The sequence below is a fragment of the Epinephelus lanceolatus genome, chromosome 6, assembly GCF_041903045.1.
Source record: "Epinephelus lanceolatus isolate andai-2023 chromosome 6, ASM4190304v1, whole genome shotgun sequence".
Lineage (NCBI taxonomy): Eukaryota > Metazoa > Chordata > Actinopteri > Perciformes > Serranidae > Epinephelus > Epinephelus lanceolatus.
The window spans coordinates 26,986,101-27,006,871 of NC_135739.1; the positions used below are offsets into that span (position 1 = coordinate 26,986,101).

The 20,771-nt window shown below is 39.0% G+C and overlaps 1 protein-coding gene and 1 long non-coding RNA gene across 5 annotated transcripts in view; one reads left to right on the top strand and one right to left on the bottom strand.

The window, feature by feature from the left end:
* kank3 (KN motif and ankyrin repeat domains 3) overlaps nt 1-19,104 on the top strand; it is a 40,302-nt gene extending 21,198 nt beyond the window's left edge. Inside the window, exons 3-13 of one of the 4 annotated variants that reach the window (XM_033622179.2) lie at nt 1,511-1,625; nt 2,317-2,401; nt 3,305-5,098; nt 5,890-5,992; nt 6,462-6,725; nt 6,887-6,977; nt 7,472-7,691; nt 9,024-9,166; nt 14,532-14,732; nt 17,482-17,583; nt 18,315-19,104. In XM_033622179.2, coding sequence (XP_033478070.2) covers nt 2,365-2,401; nt 3,305-5,098; nt 5,890-5,992; nt 6,462-6,725; nt 6,887-6,977; nt 7,472-7,691; nt 9,024-9,166; nt 14,532-14,732; nt 17,482-17,583; nt 18,315-18,377 — 3,018 coding nt within the window. In that variant the 5' untranslated portion in view covers nt 1,511-1,625; nt 2,317-2,364 and the 3' untranslated portion in view covers nt 18,378-19,104. The remainder of the gene's footprint in view (nt 1-1,510; nt 1,626-2,316; nt 2,402-3,304; nt 5,099-5,889; nt 5,993-6,461; nt 6,726-6,886; nt 6,978-7,471; nt 7,692-9,023; nt 9,167-14,531; nt 14,733-17,481; nt 17,584-18,314) is intronic. The other 3 variants (XM_078168875.1, XM_033622180.2, XM_078168876.1) reach the window with 3 other exon arrangements.
* LOC117254145 (uncharacterized) overlaps nt 17,601-20,771 on the bottom strand; it is a 39,409-nt gene continuing 36,238 nt past the window's right edge. The window contains exon 3 of the long non-coding RNA XR_004501455.2: nt 17,601-17,768. This is a non-coding gene — a long non-coding RNA (uncharacterized LOC117254145). The remainder of the gene's footprint in view (nt 17,769-20,771) is intronic.

Genomic DNA, 20,771 nt, shown 5'->3' on the forward strand with positions numbered 1-20,771 from the left:
TTTCAACTTGGTGTTATGAGCTCTCTCGGCTCTTTTCCTGAAGCACAGTTTGTTTGTTTGGATCAAACTGAAGAGCATTGTTGATTCTATTGAGACATTTTGAACAGATCACGTTTGTCTCTAAAAGGAATACTTAACCCAGATATTGGCTATTTGCATATCAATTACTCACCGTGTTAACTTGAATATGTGAAGAAAACTTTGTTTTTCTCACATGCCTCCACGGTGAACAAAGAATCCAAAAACTGAGAAAATTCTTGATGAATTGTAGTAAAAAACACATGCATTACAACCTAACTGTTTAAAACTCTTCAACATATGAGTAGTGCACATGGGCAAGCACGTATTTGAATCTGTGCGTAGGACTGTTCGTACAAAAGTTTTTTAAATAGTAAGGTTTTAGCGAAAATGCATGTGTTTGGGAAGTATGGAGCATACGACTGGGTAAATGACACTTGGATTATACTTCACGAGTTTGGTGAGAGTTTGTAAACTGGTGTTTTGATGTTGTTAAATATGGTTGCCTATGACTTCAATTCATTGAGAATGTTTGCCATTTTTGGATTCTTCGTTTAATGTTGTGGCATGCAATAAAAACAGTTTTCTTAATGAATTCAAGGTAACACGGTGTGTAACTGATATAGAAACAGTCATCTTGTGGGTAAGTATTCCTTTAAAGATGATGAAGAGTAGAAATCAGTTAGCTTCAGTCTCAGTCAGATGTTATGTACTGCTTCCTACTTAAAACTAGAATATTGTTTAAAAAAATTAATGTTAGAATAAAGTCGCTGTTGTTGTTTTGCATTGTTTTACAACGTAGTTTAAGGCCCAGACACACCAAACTGACATCAACTAGTGACAACAAAGGCTGACTGTTGTGTTGCCTAATATCCAGTGTCTCGGCTAAAAAGTTGCACTTGAACAAGACACCGCAAATACTACAGCCAACGATGACAACAAGTATACATGTTCTACGACTGCGTGAGAGGAAATAACTCTTGATACCAGCAGGTGGCGTTAGTCTGTATTCATCATTCAAAAAGGGCAACCAGAAGATTGACAGGACGGAATCAAGACGATAGTCAGTTAGCACATTAACATCACAACCTGATGTTGACAGAACAAAGGATATTTACTATTCACTAATAAAACTTGACTTTAGTTGTTTGCTCACTTCCGTTTCTCCTCATGTGCCCTGAGCTGAACTGCCAATCAGAGTGACTTAATTTGTCGACGGGCTCCATCATATCTGATGTCTACACAAATGCTAAATCAGCTAAAAAAAGCCAACAAGGGCCAACTACTGCCAATGGTGTGGGCACACCACAAAAACAAGGGTGACAGACCGTTACTGACGGCCTGACAGCCGAATGTCGGCTTGGTGTTTCAGGGCCCTTTAGTTTCTTTGGGCATACAATGTATTTATTCAGACACATGAGACAAACAGAATGTTGGATTTCCCACTGGGGCAGTATGTATGTGACAAGAATCCTGTGGTTTCTCATTACAGATGGATGGTGTGAAGCTGTCATTAATGTAGCAGCTGTCTTGTGGTTTTTGGACACTGTTCAACTCTTTGTTCTTGACTTTGTTCTGAGGTGTTTTCCCTGACCGCCAACTTCACTGTGAGTGCCAGAAGTTTCTCTACATAACACACTCGCACACAAATGTCGATCTGAATTCCAGGCACGCATCTTGCACTCTTAGTGACTCAAAACGTCTCTTATAGTTAAGAAAGTCTACTGCAGAGATCTGAAAGCTCAAGCAACTTCTAGTAAAGAGTACAAAAGCTTGAAAGCTGAAGACACACACACTCACACACAGAGGTACAGATGATGTCAGGCTCAACATCTTTCAAAACCTCTAAAGAGGAAAAGCAAACAGTCCATTTAACCAACCCACTTTATCTCTGAAAGGAAAGGAAAGGAATTCACCTTCTTTTGAATTCAGTCACACGTGCTAAGGAGCCAAAAGAAAACTCATAAACTTGTTGAGGCACTTTTGCACTTTGTAGTACGTTTACAACTCCTATAAAGAAGCATCTGTGTCCGCCATCAAAGTGAGAGCAAGGAGCCACTTGTTTGTTGTGTCTCCTATGACCAAAAACATGGGAGCATTTAGAGAATGATTTTGATGCTTACAAAATAATATAAACTCACAACACAGGCTGACAGTCCGAAGGTAACAAGTGATGAACTTGTGCCGATGTTTTCACCAAACTACTGTGCAGTGTTTTTAGAACTATGATCCTTTTCCTTCCTCTTTGTTAAGTGCAGTCATGACAAATGCATTCATGTCACCGTGTGTTTTCTTTAGTCAGGTGTTGATTTGAAGCTGTGTGCTGAAAGGTCCCACTCCTGAAAAATGACTCAGTCAGTGCAAGTTAACCCAAAGCTGCCTGGTAAGGAACTGCATGAAGATGCTCTTGTTTTCTGTCTCTCATATCCCAGTTTCTTTTATAATATTGAACATGTCAATATTTAGACTTTGAGATGTGGTTTGGGTGTTGCAGGGTGCGGTAGTGTTTCAATTTACTGTTGTAATAAGCCAAATAATTTTTGTTTAGTTCACCACATTGAAATGGTTCAGATGGAATCACAGTGCTGTCAAACCACAAGAAACAAAATATATTTGAAATTGAATATGAGATATACTGTATTAACACTAAGGGTGCTTTCAAACCTGCCCTGTTTGGTTCGGTTCAATCGAACTCAAGTCGAATCTAAGTCTGTTCGAATCTAAGTGCGATTCGTTTTGGCAGGTGTTAAAACAACAATTGCAACCCTCATAGTGTCCCTCCATTGTGACATTAGAAAGTGTCACATTTATCTTGCAAGCGTACTCTTCTTCAACGTTTTTATGTCCTGGATTTTTCCCGCATGGAAATTCTGACCAATCAAGAGCAGCTTTCTCACGCAGGCATTTGATCTGATCCACTTGTAAATACTGCCGTGAGAACACGAACCAACTCTAGGCAATTATGCAACTGTGTAAATAAATTAGTCCCTGATTCAGACCAAATCACGACAACTCTAGGTCTGAAAGCACCCTGAGGCACATAGAAGAAGTAGTAGTTTATTATCCCAAATAATGCAGGTGTAAAACATTTTTAAAAATGGGCTTTGCAAGTGTTTTATGAGACAAGAAGTACATTTAATGTGTTTGTTTGACTTGATTCCACACTATGCATTTTGGTGAAAAACACTGAATGTAAGCAGAACTTTTATTCATTCATATTGAAGCTTCAAAGGCTACCTTTAAGTTCATAGCCATATTGTCCGGTCACATGTCCTTTTCCCTTCAGATCTGGGCTCTCCTTTCATCTACCCCAGCCAGGAGGAGGCTGACCAGTCAGGCTCCTACTCCGTCCAGACTCCGTATGGTTTCCAGCTGGATCTGGACTTCCTCAAATATGTAGAAGAGATAGAAAGTGGGCACAATCTCCGTCGGGCACCCATCGGTTCCCGCCGCTCTGGCCGAGGGGTCAAACTCTCTCAGAGGAGTGTAGGTGGTCGTACCAGTGGCTGGACATCCACAGAGTCTCTGGCGTCCCCGGCCAGTGAGGATGGCAGAGCGCCTCCGCCACCGCCACCACGAAACCGCCTTGGGTCAGCACCTTGTGAAGGACTCTGTATTTCCCCCGTGACTCTCCTCAATGTTCCTCCCCTGTCAGCTGGAGCCAAAGTGCCACCTCCTCCACCGCAGCGCAACCCCAGAGTGGAGCGGACTCTTCTGGAAACCAGCCGGCGGCTTCAGCAGGAACAAACCCACCAGCACCAGAACGGGGGGCGCATCCAGCTCACAGATCCTCCCAAACAGCGCTTACCCTCTCCATCCACCCAGCCTCTGCTGAGTAGCCTGACTAAACCCAGCCCTCAGACCTCTGGGCGCAGCACTCCAGCTGCTGGCACCACAATGACACCAATCCCACCCAGCCAGCTGCAGACGGTTAGAGAGCAGATGGCTACAGCCTTGAAACAGCTGAAGGAGATGGAAGAGAGGGTAAAAGGTGTTCCTGCACTTGAGAAAGAGGTGGCCAAGCTTCGTGCAGAGAAAGACATGCTCCTGTTAGCCCTGCAGGAGAAGAACGCAGCCATGGAGGAGGCCCAGCAGAAGCAACAGACCACAGAATCTTTTACCCAAACCACAGAGACCCTTCAGTCTGACCACAGTATCCACAGTCGACTGGCTGCACCAACTTCACCTGGACATAAACCCCTCACAAAATCTGGGGAGCTGAAAAGGCTGGCTGAGAAATTTGAGTGTAAGGATGAGAAAGCTACAAAAGCTTCACCGAAAGTCTTGATAAAAGCTCCAGAAAAAGTTCCCGTCGTTGAGAAGAAATCAGTGGCTGTTGGGGACGATGTGCCGATGGACTCTGTTGTTTTCTATTACAGCCAGGGTGTGAAAGATGCCTCTGAGGGCACTGAGGTAAACGTTTGTGAGAGGGGCACAGAAACTGAGGTCCCTCTGGTTCATGAGGAGGGAGTACAGGCCAGTGTGGAGACAGAGGAGGCTGAGGTTTGGGTTATGGAGTCACTACTTGGGCTGACCAGCGAAGCACAGCGGGAGATTGACACCTTACAGGACACCATTAAATTCCAGCAGGAGTCCATTGTGGCTCTGGAGGACAGGTTGAGTGCGGCCGACAAAGACATGGGGCTCCTTAAAGCCCAGGTGGAGGAGAAAACCTCCAAAGTCACGTTTGAGAAGGGGGTTCTTGCAAAACCAGACATGACGAATGCCCAAGTAGAGACATTGACTGCTGCGGTAAAGCATGCTGCAGTTTTGTGTCGTCCTGAGGTAAGCGATGCATGTGTAGGTGAGAGCCTAAAGGTAGCTCAGATGGAACAAGGCACTCAGACTGATGCTGTAGCAGAGACAGAAGAACCAGCTCTCATTGCAGTGGTCAGCACTGCGAGCCAGTGGGAGATCTTGTTTGAGGAAAAGATGGAGGAGCAGAAAGTTACAGTCCCAAAGAAGAGACAGTTGACCATCGCTGATTACAAGGTCTCACCAGGAGAGGAGGTGGTCTGTATGGCTGAGAAGAAAGAGGAAGATCGAGAAGAGAAGACTGCAGCCAGCAGCACCAAGACAGGTGAGAACTTCAAGGTATTTGCCTTCGGTGAAGGGTGACACATCAGGGGTCTCATTTAGAAAACAATGCCTAGGATCCATACTAAGAATGTATGTACAGACAGAAACCAAAAACGGCATGCGCCAAAACATATTCAACAATTTTTACAATCAGGCTTCCACCTCACCATCTGTGTCGCCAATTTTCTGTCTCCAAAATGTTTGTATGCATAGGTCAAAGTTTCTTCCATCAATTCTGTTTTTGTCAACTACAGCACCTGTAATCTGATACTAATGTAAAGGGAAAATAGGAATTAGCTTCAAAGAACTATCTCATTTATAACCAAGTAAATATTAAGTCTTCATTTTTTTAGTGGACACTTGCATGTATGCTGAATGTTGTGTTTGCCTGCAGGCAGTTTCACATTATTGCATGACAAGCTGACCTGTGTGCACTGGATCAAAGACTCAATAGGTCACACTCATGATTAATTATGATTGTATGTCTCTGTAATGTCTTTTTCTAATATAATAAGTTAGAAATAACATCATTTTTTCCTTGAAAATTATTTGTCAGTATTCAGAAATTACAGAAATACCCTCTCAGATATGAAGTATATTTACTGAAAAATGAACACAGCTATTGAAAAAACAAATTGGTTTCATAAGCAGTTCTACTAGAAAGCAAAAATGTCATAGTCTAAAGAGATGGCTCAATCCCCCAGTGACAGACTGATTTTGTTTACGTCATGTGTGAGTGTTTCTCTTTGTTTGAACTAATGTTTGATCAATCTGCTTCCTTCGCGGTAACAGGTATGCTGAAATCAATCATGAAGAGGAAGGATGGGAGTAACGCAGGCGAGAATCGCACCACTGGCAAGAAGAGCCTGCAGTTTGTTGGTATTCTAAATGGAGGGTGGGTAACACGAAACCTTATATTATTTTTTACCACAGTAAAAATAAAATAAGAGCGGCAGACGGTCTAGAGCAGAGCTTCTCACTGAGAGCAGCACAGGAAAGGTGCACGCATAAAACAAAATCTTTCCATCTGACTTCCACATTAAACTGTACAGTTGTCCACCAAAATTGCTAACTTATGCTAACAGCACTAGCATCAGTGACAGAGTGCAATTCCCACAAGGTGTCAAGCTTTCTGTAAGTTGTCATTCCTCACCTGACAGACACTTGTAGGGCGACGCAGTTTGACACAGTTGGCGAGTAGTCAAACTGAATCAATTGTGACCAGGTTAAAGGTTTGACAAGTAGCAAAAAAACATTTTCCTCACTTATCGTGTTGCCTACTGAAAAAAGGAGCCATCAGAGTGCCTAAAATTTCAACAGCCCAAGCTGCACTTTATTCCACCACATATCTGTGTTTCCCCCAGGTATGAATCTACATCCAGTGAAGAAGAAGAGGAGGAGGAGGAGGAGGAGGAGGAGGAGGAGGAGGAGGAAGAAGAGGAGGAGGAGGATGGGAGTTCTTCTGGAGAAAGTGGAGAAGGCGAGTGCTTGGACAGCACTGAGGAGGACGAGGTGGCTCTGGACGACGAAACGTCAGAGGAGGAAAGAAACGTCAACCTGGATGAGAGTGACACTGATGAGGAAACCCTGAGAGCCACAAATTATTCATCTGATGCTGTGAAAGAGAAGTACGCTGTTACTTAGTACCAAAGAGTACATTTTGCGAGCTGCTACACTGCTGAATGCACTTTCAGAAATAAGTTTCCTGATTAAAGTGCAGAGCTGCGATTTACATCTCAAAGATCAAATCTGATCATTGAACACATTGACTGACGTGTTTTTTTTACAGGTTTGAGCTGAGCTCGAAAATGCGTGAAGCGTGCCTGATTATGAAGAACCACCTGAACGATGATGTCAAAACACTGAAGAGTAAGGAAGTGGTGCGTCCCTGCATGCTTCTTTACTCTTTCATCAAGCTACTCATTTTTCAAAATAGTGCAAAATCGTAATTACTTAAAGTTGATGAAAGCTGTGCGACTGTATTTGATGTTTTAGGGATATTTTAGGCACCAGCAAACGTTAATTATAAACAACAGGAGCCTCATGGGACAATAACAGGTGTGTAGACTGAGAAAAGACCTGGGAACGGGATCATTGTTGAGTTTAACAACGGATGGTTAAAAAAAACTTCCCTTGACATTCAGTGAAATGTTAGGATAATATACACATCAGATACAGTTTGACTCTGCCAAAACACACTGTTTACACAGCTGTTTTTAATTTCACCATATTATGAGAAAATGTGGGTGAGTAACCAACTCTAGTAAAATACAGCTTTATTATTGTCTACCTGCTGAGATGAATACGCTCCAGATGCTGTGTCTGTGTGTAATGGATACTTATAGATGATATGACTTCCCACCCTCATGTTCAGCTCTCCAGCACCCACACAGTCCAGCTCGAGTGGTTCCGCATCTCCAGCGCCAAGATGGCTCAGCCTTCACGGGTCTCAGACTACCTGATGGCGTTCTCGGAGGTATCTTCGGTGCTGCTGGAGCATGTAGTCAACATGACGGATGGCAACGGCAACACAGCTCTCCACTACAGTGTCTCCCACTCCAACTTTGGTGTGGTGGGGCTGCTGCTGGACACAGGTCAGTGACCCTCTGAGAATAATACACACTACACTATAAAATGCTAGCAAACAGGCTATGAAGATAATCTTGGTAATAACGCAAGCAGTTATTTGAGAAGGGTCCAACTGTGGACCTCACGTCTGGGAACCCAATGTCTGCGAGCCAATTTCTTGTATTTACACCCAAGCCTAGGAATCAGCACTTGATACCTTTAAGATATTGACCGAAACAACTTGGTACCAAGTAGTATCCAAATGTCTCCAGTCAAGTGATATCTGCATTCAATCCTTTTTGTGCTGGTCTGATCCCAGACCATCCTGTCCTCTAGCCGGATTATCAGACTTTCTGTTAAAGCCATCTCCAGAGCTGCCATCCTCCTGGGTAAACAGTCAGTTTAACATCTGCTGGGTAAGCATGAGCTACTCAGCTGCAGCAGTAGCTAACATCCAACACCATGCTGTTAAACAGTCCCAAAAAAAAAAAAAAATCACAACTCAACCTAAACTCAACAAAACATCAATGTCTTATAATGTTAATGGTTAATTGTTGTAAGAGGATAAAGAGAGGTGCTGTGTCTCCCTGTCCCTCTGTTTTACAGTCTGTCTCTGTTTATCATGAGATCACTGCTACGTGCCCAGGAAAGTTGTATATGCAGTGACAGGGCTTACTGTTAGCATTGCACGGCTACACCCAACATTTACTACATAGAGAGTGTTAAGCTGTTTCAGTGTCCATGTGAGTTTGTTGGGAATGTTTAACGGCTCGGTGTCGGCTGTTAGCTGCTGCTGTGCTAGCTCGTGCTAACCAGGCAAAGAGAAAAGGAGGAGAGTGGCTTAAGGAGATGCTCCTTCAGCGCTGCATCAAACAGCAGTAACCAGTGATTGTCAGTGATCAGCTGCTGCAGAACAAGCTTCTTCTCCATTTTCTTGGTTACCAGGGTGATGAGTCCCACCCCATCTAATATATGATTGCTTGCCTGACACCAGTGCCTTTCTGAAACCCTATATGGACACACTGTCATAGTAGTGTGAAAGGACTACTATGCTTAATTACCTGAAGAAATACAGTCTTGTTAAAGGACAGGTGACGTTAGCCTGCTGGAGAACTAAGCTTTATGTTAGACCTGTAAAACCCTGTGAAACCAATTCTAATATATATTCTCTTGAATAAAACTGACTGTTGTTTTAGATGGCATTAGTTTTAGCTGTACCTAATAAACTAGCAACTCAGTGTAAATGTATATGTATCTATATGCAAGTAGCAATGTGTTCTGCGTATCTGTGACCTTGCATATATGCTAAAGTACACAGTACTTACAGTACAGTACAGTATTAAGCATGTTTCCCGCAGGTGTGTGCAACGTGGATAAGCAGAACAAGGCGGGCTACACAGCCATCATGCTGGCTGCTCTCTCTACTGTGAAGGAGGAGGAGGACATGGCTGTGGTCAAGAGGCTCTTCAGTCAGGGCAACGTCAACGCCAAGGCCAGCCAGGCAAGTCATCGTCAGGTCATCGCAGAACTAGACACAACACTTGACTGTGTTGTTTACTCCTAACATGCTGCTTGTAGCCACTTTCTGTGACTCCCTCAGTGTTCCCACAGTTAGTCATTCCTCTCGTGTGTGTGTGTGTGTGTGTGTGTGTGTCACTTCTGATGTAAAGGCCCTGCCAGTAAAACCATACAATAAAAGTCGTGGGATTAAATAGATTTATCAGTGTATGCTGGTTTTGATAATTATGTAGCTTATTAAAATTTGTTCTCATGCTCTAAAATGTGCATATTGGATTAAGTCATTACTTGTGACACACATATTTTCCAATATACAGTTCTTTATTTAAAATGTATCACCTGAGAAGTGTGAATGACCAACATGTTTCCATAAAAAGAACACAAAGACTCACAGTGAGTCTGTAGTCAGCTCCAACAGCCTGAAGCATTTTATCACTTACAAAAAGTGCCGATCCTGGCTCAGCTGGCTTTATTAAATGAATTTAATCCCACTTAAACTGCTGATGTGAAATCATTCACTATAAAACCAAACATAGAATCAGTTCTACCTATTACAGCCAAATAAGAGAGTGTGAGGTGAACGAGTCACTAATTTGATCTGTTACTAAGATTGCACTCGAAAGAGAGTTTTTACAGCATTCCTTTGCCGAATCTCAACTTGGCTTCTCCCTGCTGGTTTATAGTGTGTGACACTCACAAAAACATTTGCAGCAACACACACACAAACACTCAAAGAAGTTAAATACAACTTAATTACTTTTTAAATTAGTCAAAACAAATGAATGAATGTGTACTTGATTCCTACTTGACAGGTGAAGGTAAAGAAAACATGGGATAAAAGCCGTCTTTGTTGCCTGCTATTTAAGCAGGGGACGTGTTAAAAGAGTACTTCCTGTGTTGTAATGAAGTACTGCATTCTCAGCCAGATGAATAATTGGTTTATTCACTGGTTATAGGTTAGATTGAGTTAGGGGAATGTGTAACGCAACGTGACACATTTGTAAGAATCTGTTGACTTTTAAGTGGTTTTATCTCTCTGCTTGATCTAATCAGGTTGTGTAGTGTGTGTGTTTGGACACGGCGCCTGACAGGCTCTCACACTGCCAAGTCATAGGACTCTAAATTTATAGCACCACTGGCTATAAATCCAATTACTGTTATTGTTGCTGTGGGGAACAAAACACGAGACACGCAATGCAATTTTGGAATCAGGAATTCAAGTTGTACTATTTTCTGCTGTGTTTTAAGTTCAGCTTATGGACTCTGGGGTGTTTATGTGCTGGGTGACATTTATAAAAACACTTTTTCTTTGAATTAGTGACTCAGGTTTTGAAATTCAAAGCAAAGCTGTTCTCAGAACTGTTTTCTCCATGTTAAATTAGGGACCACATTTACACCTGGCACTGTTTAGGGGAAGCTGCGGCCGACAGAGCCAGGGAAGCAGGCTGTTTGTGTGTAGGTCATTAATTTCACCCCTTAAAGCTGTGGTTGGTAACTTTTATAATCCACACACCCACACAGTATTACATGAGACATATAATCTGTAAATAAAATCACACTCATCCTCCTTCTTCTAATGTAATCTGCAAGAATCCACCATGCATGGACAAAAACAACCAATCAGAGCTGAGGGGTCTCTAAAGCAGCTGTCAATCATGTCAGTCACTGTGAAGTTCAGTCAAACTGTCTAACTGACTAGGCAGCGCTGGCCAAATATGAGTTCAGAAACATATTTTAGTGTACCGTTTAGTAGGGCTGGGTCAAAACAATCGATTCATCTGATTCAAACCGATCTTCATTTGTAACCCCTATCTTTGAAGATCGATCTTTAAAGATATGCTTCTACCCAACAATGTGTGACGCTTTAACCCTGTTAATCTCACCGGTAGTCTAAACTTCACTCAGTATTGTGATGTCAGGAATATGATTTACAATGACTTTTTATGGCATATTATAGCATACTATGACATTTTTTAAATCACATACGTTACAATGACTTTTTATGACATACTATACTACTACTTTTTTGGCATACTATGGACCGTTTCAAACTGGACAACATAAACATTCTAAATTGGTCCCTTTGTATTTCCTGTTTGAATGTATGTTAATGCAGAAGCTGACAGGAAGTAAACAGGGACCAAGCAATGAAACGGTCCATACTATGAAATTTTTTTGACATACTTTACTATGACATTTTTTGGCACACTATACTATGACATTTTTGACAGACTATAATATGACATTTTTGACAGACTATACTATGACATTTTTTGGCACACTATACTATGACATTTTTGACAGACTATACTATGACATTTTTTGGCACACTATACTATGACATTTTTGACAGACTATACTATGACATTTTTTGACAGACTATACTATGACTTTTTTTTTGACAGACTGACATTTTTTGATAGACTATACTATGACATTTTTGACAGACTATACTATGACATTTTTTGACAGACTACACTATGACATTTTCGGACAGACTATAATATGACATTTTTTGACAGACTATACTATGACATTTTTTTGACAGACTATACTATGACATTTTTTGGACAGACTATAATATGACATTTTTTGACAGACTATACTATGACATTTTTTGACAGACTATACTATGACCTTTTTTTTGACAGAATATACTATGACATTTTTGACAGACTGTAATATGACATTTTTGACAGACTATAATATGACATTTTTTGACAGACTGTAATATGACATTTTTTGACAGACTATACTATGACTTTTTTTGACAGACTATGACATTTTTTGACAGACTATACTATGACTTTTTTTTTGACAATATACTATGACATTTTTGACAGACTATAATATGACATTTTTGACAGACTATACTATGACATTTTTGACAGACTATACTGTGACATTTTTTGGCACACTATACTATGACATTTTTGACAGACTATACTATGACATTTTTTGGCACACTATACTATGACATTTTTGACAGACTATACTATGACATTTTTTGACAGAATATACTATGACATTTTTGACAGACTATACTATGACATTTTTGGACAGACTATACTTTGACATTTTTTGACAGACTATACTTTGACATTTTTTTGACAGACTATACTATGACATTTTTGGACAGACTATAATATGACATTTTTTGACAGACTATACTATGACTTTTTTTTTGACAGAATATACTATGACATTTTTGACAGACTGTAATATGACATTTTTGACAGACTATAATATGACATTTTTTGACAGACTGTAATATGACATTTTTTGACAGACTATACTATGACTTTTTTTGACAGAATATACTATGACATTTTTGACAGACTATACTGTGACATTTTTTGACAGACTGTAATATGACATTTTTTGACAGACTATACTATGACATTTTTTGACAGAATATACTATGACATTTTTTGACAGAATATACTGACATTTTTTTTGTCAGACTATGACATTTTTTGACAGACTATACTATGACATTTTTGACAGACTGTACTATGGCATTTTTTGACAGAATATACTATGACTTTTTTTTTGACATACTATGACATTTTTTGACAGAATATACTATGACATTTTTTTCAGACTATGACATTTTTGGACAGAATATACTACGACATTTTTTTTGACAGACTATACTATGACATTTTTTGACAGAATATGCTGACTTTTTTTTGTCAGACTATGACATTTTTTGACAGACTATACTATGACATTTTTGACAGACTGTACTATGACATTTTTTGACAGAATATACTATGACATTTTTTTTGACAGACTATACTATGGCATTTTTTGACAGAATATACTATGACATTTTTGACAGACTACTATGACATTTTTTTACAGACTATACTATGACATTTTTTGACAGACTATGGCATTTTTTGACAGAATATACTATGACTTTTTTTTTGACATACTATGACATTTTTTGACAGAATATACTATGACATTTTTTTTCAGACTATGACATTTTTTGACAGAATATACTACGACATTTTTTTTGACAGACTATACTATGACATTTTTTGACAGAATATGCTGACTTTTTTTTGTCAGACTATGACATTTTTTGACAGACTATACTATGACATTTTTGACAGACTGTACTATGGCATTTTTTGACAGAATATACTATGACATTTTTTTTGACAGACTATACTATGGCATTTTTTGACAGAATATACTATGACATTTTTGACAGACTACTATGACATTTTTTTACAGACTATACTATGACATTTTTTGACAGACTATGACATTTTTGACAGACTATACTATGACATTTTTTGACAGAATATACTATGACTTTTTTTTGACAGACTATACTATGACTTTTTTCTTTAACAATTTTTATTGATTTTACATTAAACAGCATACATTCGTTCACAACATACACGTCATTGCATATAGGAAAATAATAGCATAGTAGCTGTAACACTCAAATACTTACAAGTATGTAAGATCATACTATGACTTTTCTGACAGACTATACTATGACATTTTTTGACAGACTATACTATGACTTTTTTGACAGACTATATGACATTTTTTGACAGACTATATTATGACTTTTTTTTTTTGACAGAATATACTATGACATTTTTTTGACATACTATACTATGACATTTTATGACATACTATACTGTGACATTTTATGTTATACTATACTATGACATTTTATGACATACTATACTATGATATTTCATGACATACTATAATATCACTTTTTCATGACTTTTTTTTTTAGCATACAGTACTTTCTAACAAATGCCTTTAGAAGCACAACGAGGTGGAACATGTTTTTTTTCCACAGACTTGTCTTATGTACTACTGTATGGATGTAGAAACAGCTTGAGCAAATATGTTATATATATATAAAAGTTGTTTTTATAAAAACTCACCTGTCAGCTTTAACTTACAAGGGAAATTTTGGGTTGAATAAATAAATTATTGCTGCATAATAACAGAAATGCTCTTAAGCAAGGCACAACAGTTTTGAGGAGCTATGAAGACTGGCAGCACTTCGCTGAAATTTATTTGACTTTAAAAATGAAGTAGTGTAGGGCTGAAAAATGAAATTTATCTGTATAAATAATACCTTTTGTAGTTAATCTTTAGTTAAAGTAAACAATTTCCTCCTTCACATTGTTTCAGATAGATGAACAATAACATTGGTACTGGTCAGTGTTTTTTGTCTGTTTTGCAATATTTATTCAGGTGTAAATTTTCTCATCACTAAATAAATATGGTAAGCCATATGATAACCTCACAACAGCTGTATTCTCTTAGGAGGAAATTACATTCATATTTCCTTACTGTTGCAGGCGGGCCAGACAGCGTTGATGCTAGCTGTTAGCCATGGTCGGCAGGAGATGGTGCGGGCACTGCTGGAGTGTGGCGCTGATGTTAACGTGCAGGACGACGAGGGATCCACAGCTCTCATGTGTGCAAGTGAACATGGCCGTGCTGAGATCGTCAAACTGCTCCTGGAACAGCCTGGTTGTGACATATCCATTGTTGATAATGTAAGGCATTAACATTTAGCTAATGCACTCACTGAGGGAAACTTTAAGTAACTTACCCTGAGCTTACAGATGAAGCCAACTGTTGGATCTCTGACTGCTGAAAATATCTGAGCACTTTTTTGTCTGGGATTCAGCTTAATCTGTTCTCAGGAAACGGCGCCTCATGGGAAATAGTTCTCTGCAGTTTCCTCTCCTTGTCACCTCTTTTTCTGCCTCTCTTCTTTCGTGTTTTTCTTTGTTAGCACGGACAGGCTGAGTGCTAAAGAGCCATGATCAGATTAGTTTCATCTGCCTTCTACTGAAATCAGTGCTGTTTACAGGAAGCACAATCACTGGGCTACTCAGAAGCCCCCAGGGGATGAATTAAAAAGCCATAACTCCTGTGTTCACATTTGTAGACTTGCAGATTTCAGACAACATGCCCTGCAGACTCTTGCACCAGTCTTCTGCGTACTTCACCACATGCTCTAAGTCAGCAGCAACTATTAATGTCCTAACAACAAAAAAGGTGGAAAAAGTCCATTAGTAATTTCTTTTAGACTCTAAAAGCTTCAGACTTTTATGATTTTGTCATCCAGTTGACTTGTATTACGCAACAAATCCAAAAATCCATTAAATTGTTATAGGGTTAGTGCATCAGTCTGTCAGTATGATCATTTCCTTTTCTCAAACAGCAGAATGCTTACCCTGGAACAAAACTCCTCTCACTGCTGCTTGTGACATTTTTTTGTTTCGTTTTTTGTTAATCTGCACAGCCGAGTGCTTTAAAGCGATTTTACAGAGGATTGGTATGGATGCTTGAAGAAAGGCCAGGCAGACAGATATTTGAGCATTCACATCTGTGCCACGAATGAGTTGGCCATTCAGTGCAGGCAACTCCTGGATTGTGTTTCAGTGCAACACAGCTGGATGGAGAGGTAGACTAAGGGGGAGGGTGGGGGGGGCTGACTACTGCTGTCCTCTGAAAACACAGAACAGAATGACAAACATGACTGTGAGACACAGTGGAGTTACATGTCAAAAAAAAAAAATAGTGCTGAACCTTTTTTATTTCATGTATTCTTTTAACTGGAAGTGTGAGGATACACAACTGTCGGTTTGGTACTCTATAAATGAAATTTCTGTCTAATTAACGTTGTCTTAAATGGTCTACGTCTGTGTGGAAAATAAACGCCATCATATTAGAGTTCCACTTGGAAAGCTTGTTAGCTACACCACGCCATGCAGGTTAGCCCCCTGGATGTATAGCTCATACAGTGAACGCAAATGAGAAACTGGAAGAGTCTGCAAATTAAGGCCCAGACACACCAAATTGACATCAAAGACCTAGTGGCGCCAAAGGCCAAAGTTGCACAAGAACACACCGCAAAGACTACAGCCAGTGGCCAACTATTACGTACATTCTGCGCCTGTTTGAGAGGAAGTAACTCTCCACACCAGCAGGTGGGCAGTAGTGTGTATTCGTCATTCAAAAAGGGAAACTGGAAGACTGCCAGGATTTACTGTGTGCTAGTGAACAATTACGCAAAAAAATTAAGAACTGTTTTTGCTAAAGAGCTCAATGGTTAAAAACACAATTTTACCCAATATAACAAGTTTGCTTTGATCTCACGCCCTCTTGACTCTAGCTTTTTGTTTGCTTTCCTCACTTTGTGTTTCTGTTGCCATGCACTAACCTGAACTGCCAATCAGAGTGATTTCACTCACTGATGGGCTCTGCCAGGTCTGACACTGATTAAACGTGCTGAATTGGCTGAAAAAGAGCCGGCAGGGCCAACTAGTGCCTATGGTGTAGGGCATGCAGCAAAAACTGGGACGATGGGTGCTCACCATCGGCCTGATATTAACGCACAGCTGACCGTCGGCTTGGTGCATCAGGGCCCTTTGATCTCTTGTTTCGGTTTCTCAGGAAGTCGTGGCTACAGTTAGCAAAAGTGGAACAGACGAAAACTATGTTCTAACCTGTTGAAAGGTAATTGAATGAATTTATTTCTCTAAAAGCAGAGACAATCAAACAGACTAAACCACTCCCAACTGCTCCAATTAATGCGTCTGTTTATTTACGTGTACAATTCAGTCTGTTGTGTGTGTCCTACAGCTGCAGTCGTGCTCACTACTGATATCAGTATTTGAAATTAAAGAAAACAAAAACATATCGGTTAACATATCGACCAATATTACATAACTAAATAACCTAAACAGACATTTTGATTCAATAGTTGAAAAAAATGTACTGAAAATGTACTAAACCCTAAACTGAGTTATGTACCTAACTGTAAATGTATGCACCTTTTCACCTCTAATTTTAACTAGAGAAATTTGCATGGATGGCAGAAGATTAAATTGTCGAATAAGATTCAGTTTCTGGTTTTTCAGCATAACATGAAACCATATTACTTCTTACCAATAGTTTTTATAGGGTCTAAATCACAGGATTGCTCACTGTGGATTCAAGTCCTGCTTGACGTGTTTGCTTTTGTAATTGCACTTTCTCTGCTATTACATCAAAGAAATCCTGAAGATGTAGGGCGTGTGAATGTCCTGCTTGTTTATTGTCCAATCAAGGATGCATGACAGTGACATAACAGATTGGAATGAACAAGTTGTCCCAACATCCATCATAAGACTGATGTAACATGGTCCATCTCAAACTATGAAGCTCTCTGTTCTCTTATGTTTTTATTAAACTCACTTTTACTCTCTCTGCCCTCCCACTCTTTCTGTCTCTCCCTCTATCCTCTGTCTGTAGGATGGCAGCAATGCTCTGTCAATCGCACTGGAGGCGTCTCACAATGACACAGCTGTACTGCTCTACGCCCATATGAACTATGCAAAGACCCAGCCTGCTGTGGTGAGTCCACCATCCGACCCACTGTCTCCTCTGTGGAGAATTGATTGGGTAGTCACACTTGTAAAAGTATTAAAAAACAGTGACATAACAAAACAAAGTTCAAAATATGGCCTACCTCATGGGAAAGTCACCTTTAGTTTTAATGCGGACTTGTCGTGTTCTGTTTTTTATCTTGTTAGAACTGTCTGGGAAAAAAAGAAAGAATATATTTCAACATTTGGAGTCAAGAGTTCACTTTTCAGATGGCCGTGGTTCATTTTTGGGTTTACAAGCTGAAAGGTCAGAAAGCCACCAGCTTTAGATCAGCTGGGAAATGGCATGCAAGCAGGCTGAAGTCTGTGCAGGTCAAACTTACAACATAGCTGTACAGTGAGCAACGTCTGTTGTATTTAAAGTGGGTCGGATCAGTTCCTCGGCTGCGCTCCAAGCTGCAGTTTGGGTGTGGGCAGCACTGACTGAAGGTGCACTGCTGCCCCCTATAGGTGTTACTAAGCCTCTGTGGATTGTGTTTTCTGGTGAGACAGAAAACCGTATATTTTATCACTACAAAAACATCCCCATTAAATTAATCTAAACTTACAATGTCAATACAAATTAGGTACACTAACAGTCAATACAGAAGAATTTCCTTCAAGACTGAATGGCTCTTAACCTTAAAATATAATCCATGGCAGAGCAAAATAATTATTTTAACGTCATTTAAACCATTTTCTTCACATTGTGTGTTTCAGGGGAGTCCGAAGGCTCAGCCGAAGAGCCCCAGCAGCCCCAGTAAGTCTTGGCCTTCAGACTGAAAGGATCATGGCCACTCACATTGACGGACAGACCAGCAAACATAACTGGATCTGAGCTGTGAAAAGCTCCACTGGAATTTACCTAAATATATATGTATTTATATATTGCCATATGTCCTGCATTTATAAGTATTGTTAATATGAGAATATTATTTTTCCATAAAGCCATGAATGGTTATATAATATACTTGACTAATAAGAGCTCCTGGCTTGTCTAAATGAGGTCTCTGGCACTCGTTTTTTTCCCGTGAGAGGAGATGAGACCTTTACATTTATTTGCACTTCACTAATATTTTTACTGTTAAGGGCAACACACACCGCGGGGATGTGATACACATAAAAAAAACAAAACCTTGCAACTATAATTTTCCATGTAAGCCCACACACTGTTATAATAAAATGTGTCAAGACACATCACTGTTTTATAATAAAGTGTAGACGCTGAAGATAATTTATTTTATTGGTTCCCTGAATTGGCAAATCCTGGCTACACATTCTTGACTACTTCTGTCTGCATGTGAGGTGTGTACTGTAGATATCACATGACATGACACAGCCAGTGTGTGTTGCTCTCTGGTCTTCCCTTTCTGTCCTGCCTTGGTTAACTGATCTGTGAACCTCTTCACCTTCATAGTCTGCACTAACTGTGCATTGTATGTTCATAAATATATACGTAAAAATATATATATATATATTCATGTCTGAAATAAACATATTTACATAAAAATTGATGGAATGTGGTTGTTCATGAAGGATTGCAAACATTTTTTTTTTTTTTTTTTAAAGCAGTTTTTACAGAGTCAAAATATTGTTGGCCAAAAGAGGTCATAGTATAGTAAGCCATAAAAAGTCATAATATAGTATGCCATACGGAAGTGGCTGGGGAGAGGACTGTCTGGGCTTCTTTGCTGAGGCTGAGGCTGAGGCTGCTGCCCCCGCGACCCGGACCCGGATAAGCGGACGACGAGGACGAGGACAAGGGCCATAAAAATATCATAAACATCTTAGTACAGTATGCAATAAAATGCCATATTGTTGTCATGAGAAGTCATAAAAATGTCATAGTATAGTATGTGATGAGAAATTTAAAAAAGTCATTAGTATAGTATGTGACAAAAAGTAAAAGTAAAAAAAAAAAAGTCATACTGTCATAAAAGTCACAAAAAAGTCATAGTATAGAATTCCATAAAAAGTAAAAAAAAAAAAAAAAAAAGTCATAGCATAGTATGCCATAAAAAGTAAAAAAAATGTTATAGCATGTCATATGAAGTCACAAAAAGTCATACTATAGTATGCCATAAAAAAAAATCACAAAAAAGTCAAAGTACAGTATGCCATAAAAAGTAATAATACGTTGCCATGAGAAGTCATAAAAAAGGTATAGTATGTATCAAAAAGTAAGAAAAAATTGTCATAGTATAGTATGCAAAAAAGCCATAGTATAATTTACTATAAAAATATGACAAACATCTTAGTATTGTATGCCATAAAAAGTCATAGTATAGTATGTGACAAAGTGAAAAAAATGTCATGGTATAGTATGCAAGAAAAAGTTTTAAAAAAAGTCATAATATAGTATGTCATAAAGAGTAAAAAAAAAGTCATAGTATAGTATGTCAAAAAAGTCACAAAAATGTCACAGTATAGAACGCCACAAAAAGTAAAAAAAAAAAAAAAGAAAAGAAAAAAGTCATAGCATAGTATGTCATAAAAAGTAAAAGAAAAAGAAAAGAAAAAAGTCAGTATAGTATGCCATAAAAAGTCCTAAAAATGTCATAGCACAATATGCAATAAAAGGTCATAAAAAAGTCACAGTATAATATCCCAAAAAAACTGCCTGGACACATCCCTTACTCTCTTAAACAGCATACAGAAGTAGTTCAATCACTCTAATGCTTGCAAGGAAAGTCATCATGGTGAAATGGGTCGGAGACGAACCTCCTTCTGTTTCTATGTGGAAATCTTTGGTTTCTGAGGTTATCACTCTGGAGAAAACAGGACATTGTATTGATGTCATGGTATATTATGTGACAAAAAGTAAAAAAGAATGTCTTAGTATAGTATGCCAAAAAAGTCTTAGTATAATTTGTTATAAAAGTCATAAAAATGTCATACTATAGTATGCCATAAAAATATCAAACATCTTAGTATAGTATGCCATAAAAAGTCACAGTATAGTTGCATTGAGAAGTCATAAAAATGCCATAATTAGTATGTGACAAAAAGTCACAAAAAAGTCATAGTATACAGTACAGGCCAAAAGTTTGGACACACCTTCTTATTCAATGTGTTTTCTTTATTTTCATGACTATTTACATTGTAGATTCTCACTGAAGGCATCAAAACTATGAATGAACACATGTGGAGTTATGTACTTAACAAAAAAAGGTGAAA